Source organism: Entamoeba nuttalli (genome assembly GCF_000257125.1).
Source record: "Entamoeba nuttalli P19 unplaced genomic scaffold asmbl_9976, whole genome shotgun sequence".
Classification (NCBI taxonomy): domain Eukaryota; phylum Evosea; order Mastigamoebida; family Endamoebidae; genus Entamoeba; species Entamoeba nuttalli.
In genome coordinates, this window is record NW_008579934.1 from 1 (window position 1) to 4,318 (window position 4,318).

Here is a 4,318-nt window from a genome sequence, read left to right on the forward strand (position 1 = left end):
TTCATCATAAGAAGAGTTATTCTCAATAATATCATCATCCCAATGACCTAATGAATCAACAGTATCAATTATATATAGATATAATTTATTTTATATTCCAATGTATTGTTTGAATATGTATTAATAATGACTAAACAGTAAATAACTAAATGAATTAAATTATTTTTGTTTAATATATCTTTAATTCAAATTAGTTGGAAAATCCATTTATTGTTGTGTAACACTTTCTTCTTCCATGTTTGTGGATGGTGTTTTCTCATTTGGAGACTCATCCATAGACATGCTTGTAGCGAGAGGTGGTTCAGAAGGAGGGTTGGTGTTATCGTCACTTTGACTAGATTCTAAACTATTTGAGTTTTCACTTTGAACCTTATTTGTACTAAAATCACTCGTATCACCTGGTTGTTTCAGTTGTTCAGAACCAGTTATTTCTGTTGATTGGTAATCACTACCATTACCATCTTTAGTATTTGCAGAGTCATTACCTTCTGACTCTTCCAATTCAGATGTATTGTCTTGTAGATAGGCAGTGATACAAAGAGCATAACCTTTTGACTCAAATAAAAATTTAGTACCATCTTTAATGTCTTTGTCTACTGGCAATATAAATTGAAGTTCAACCTGTCTATCGTGTAATGTATGTCGACACACATAATATCCTTGTTCTATATCCTTTGATGTAAGAGAGACTTCTATGTTTTCTTGAGTGATGTTTTGTTTTTTGATTATAATAGTCCTATTAAGACAAGTACCATTCATTTCAGACCCTCTCACAGTGAGGGTTATTTCGTTTTCTTCCTTTGGAGATACATAATAATTCTCTTTTTCAATAGTGATGTTTACATTATTATTTACAACTATTCTCGGCAACTCAACAGTAAATATTTCTTTTTCAAATTCAGATGGGTCGACATACATAGTAATATTCTCTGTTTGACTTTGAGGATTTACATTATATTCAATTCCATGAGAATTCATTATTTCTTTAAAACAGTTACAAATAAATGTTGGTACATATATTTTATATTCATTAATTTCTTGTCTGATAGTTTCATTCTCTTTTTTTAATTCTCCATTCTCTTTTTTTAATTCTTTCATAGCTTTTTTAAGTCCATCTATTTCTGATTCTTTTTTCATTCTTTCTTCTTCTGCTAACTTTCTTTTGGCATTATCTAACTCATTTCTCCATTGGGCTTCTTGTTGTTCTGATTCATCACGAGTATTATCCATGTCTTTATTATATTCTTTGTATTCAGATGTTATTTTATCAATTAAATTGTCATATTGTTCAAACATTCTTTCTAACCGTTCATTAATCTCTTTGGATAATTCTTCTGGTGATTCTTTCTTAGAAGTAGATTTACCAAATAAGCTATTAAAAGATGAGAACATTCCTGAACGTTCTTGTTTGTGTGTGTCTTTATCTACTTCTTTTTTTATTTCTTTGTAGAATTGTACTGCACTATTCCAATTTTGAATAATCCAATCCTTTTTTTGTTGTTCATTAGGACATTTAGAATATGACTCTGGTGCAGTTATTTCTAACTTAAATTCTCTATAAAAAGAAGTTGAAGTACTAAAAACAAGACACAGATTTACCACATCCTTTACTTTGTTGTACATTTCATTGTTTCTAAAAGATGTGACTTTTTTCTCTTTACTAAAACCAATTATAAAATTCTGGTCTCCTTCAACTAATTCTAAGAATTTTTTTTTTAATCTTTCTTTTAAAGAATCATAAATATTATTACAGAACTTATTCCATCCACTATAACTATCTATTTGTTTAGTACTGTATTTTAACAAATTAATACATTGATTTAAATATTTAATTTTTTCATTTACCTTGTTAATGTAATAATCTCGATATTCACTGCTTAGACATTCTGTCATTACAGTTCTTGCATACTCAATTGCTTCAAAGAGATTATCAAACATATCTTCTAAGTATGGCTCACTCATTAGTCGAATAATAAAAAACAGATCAATGAATCGTTATAAATATTAGATGGAATGATGTTTAATCAAAAAAAATATTTATAAATCTATTTTTAGTAATAATAATGCAAATAAAAAACAAAAAACTTAAATAAAGAAGAGTAATATGTTATTTAAAAAGAAGAAAAACAAAAAAGAAATAATGAAAAACTGATTTATTGGTCGAGTTTGTTATAACCAGCATTTGAATTTAAAGAACCACCGATTAAATAAATGAAGATAATACCAACAACAAGAAGAAGGAAGAAAGAGAACCCAACAATAAGATTTTGAAGAGAAGCACCTGCAATAGGTTTTGTAACAGTTTTACAAGTAATTCTAGAAGTAGAGCCACTAGCAGAAGCACAAGGAGGCATTGAACGATATTCATTCCAACCACAACAATCAAACTAAAGAAAAGTTAGAAATAAAGAAGGAAATAAAAGAAAAGAAGAACAAACAATATCTTCCCAATGAGCCAATGTTTTTAAAGAGGTATTTGTTGTTTTAACAAAAGAACCATAAGTAACAGCAAAGTAGACACCGAAGGAGAAAGCACACATAACACCTAAACCAATTACAATGTATGAAAGCAAACACATCCAATCTTTTTGAACAAAAGAAGTAGCAATCATCATTCCACCTGCTACCATAAAGAGAACAGCAAGAGAAATCATTATTAACATAAAGACTGTTTTACTATAGAATTTTAAATCTGAACTATTTAATTTAGTGGTATTTGGCATTTTTCTTATTGGACCAAATATTGTTAAAAAGATTAATGCTGTTGAAGCAAGAACAACAACAACTCCAAGAACAAGAAGTGAAAGGTTATATATTCGTTGTTTTTCCATTAGTAATTTTAAGATTCATTTTTAGTTTTTCTCTTTTTTTATTTTTTTTTATTTATTTTTTATTTTATTATTTTAATAGTTCTTGTATTAATGCTTCAATTTCTATATTTATTTATTGAATCAAACTATGTTGAGAAAACAAAATACCAAAAATTTATTGATATATCTTTTGTACATTAAATCATTATAGAACCCTTTTGTATATTGAATTTAATATGAAACTTTGAATTGTTTTTGTTCTTATCATTTTAAAGAGTATTTATTAATTAAAAAAAGCATTATTACACTATCATTACTTAATCACTTTATTCAACATTAATATATATAAATGTAATGAGAAAATTGATTATTTAAAATGTAATAACCATTAGCCCATTATTTATTAACTTTTTTTAAAGAAGAATTTCTGTTCCTAAAACTATATACATAAAAATTCAAGATTGTTTGTGAATGAGAGTCTAATAACACTTTGTTATTTTTATTTATTTTTTGTTTGTTAGTTCTTTTTAATCTTCTCAATTAGATAGATATTGTTTTTGTCTTGTTTTTGTGAGTTCTAAATTTAACTTAGTTTATATGCTTCAAAACAACTCCCATTCTTCTTTTTGTAATTACACCAAAAAGAAAGAAACTAATGTATTAGAAAAGTATAAGACTTAAAAGTAAAACTCAATACTTATTGAGAACTAACCAAGGTTAAAATTTATCGTTTCTGATGACATCAAAAAAGTTTTAAGTACCAAATTTCATCAATTTAGAAATTAGAACTAAACGAATTGAGGAAATTCGTAACTATTTCATCTCATCAATAAATAACACAAAAATATTGAGTTTTGATATATGAGAGAATGTTGTTCACTCGCATCAATTTTATTTTCTTCAACTCTGACTTGTTTCCGCTCATAACTATTTCTATTTAAAACATTTGAAATATACTCCTCAATTAAATTCAATAATTTTATTTCATAGTTTGATTTTATTGTTCTAATAAATTTTGATGGTGAAACAATCAACTCGAAGAAAAATCTTTTTTTTTCATGAGTCACATCAAAGAAAAATAAAAAAAACAAAGTCATTACATCATCAATTCTCGTTTTAGAATGGTGTCATTCTTATGGTTGATTTCTTTTGAGTACTTCTAGGTTTATTTTTGTTTTAACGGCAGTCAAATTGTAAAACTATTTGAGAGGAAACCAAAGAAAAAGCAATAAAAAGGGAGAATAAAACGAATACTTTCTAAAAATAAATGAAAAAAAGGAGAAAATAATAAACTGTAAAAACTATCTGTACTAATGGCTCTTGCTTCTATTCACAGTGCTTTTTGTCCCATTGATAGAACAGCATTATTTTTTTCTCATACTAGAAGACCATTTTCTATTCTTAAAGCACAAACTACTCGATTAATATCAACATATGTACATATTAGTCCTAACTTTCATTGTCTTGATATTCCAACTGTAATACTTACAGAACCTAAAATTCCAATG

The 4,318-nt window shown here is 26.6% G+C and overlaps 2 protein-coding genes across 2 annotated transcripts; both read right to left on the minus strand.

Moving 5' to 3' along the window:
- Positions 1 to 207: 207 nt before the first annotated feature.
- Positions 208 to 1,938, minus strand: ENU1_208660 (hypothetical protein; the record flags this gene model as incomplete). Its single annotated transcript, XM_008862323.1, has 1 exon — positions 208 to 1,938. The coding sequence occupies one exon, from the start codon at positions 1,936 to 1,938 to the stop codon at positions 208 to 210; it is 1,731 nt and encodes a 576-aa protein (XP_008860545.1).
- Positions 1,939 to 2,153: 215 nt separating this feature from the next.
- Positions 2,154 to 2,831, minus strand: ENU1_208670 (hypothetical protein; the record flags this gene model as incomplete). The annotated part of the gene is made up of 2 exons (XM_008862324.1): positions 2,154 to 2,387; positions 2,439 to 2,831. The coding sequence occupies 2 exons, from the start codon at positions 2,829 to 2,831 to the stop codon at positions 2,154 to 2,156; spliced, it is 627 nt and encodes a 208-aa protein (XP_008860546.1).
- Between the last annotated feature and the right edge of the window lie 1,487 nt (positions 2,832 to 4,318).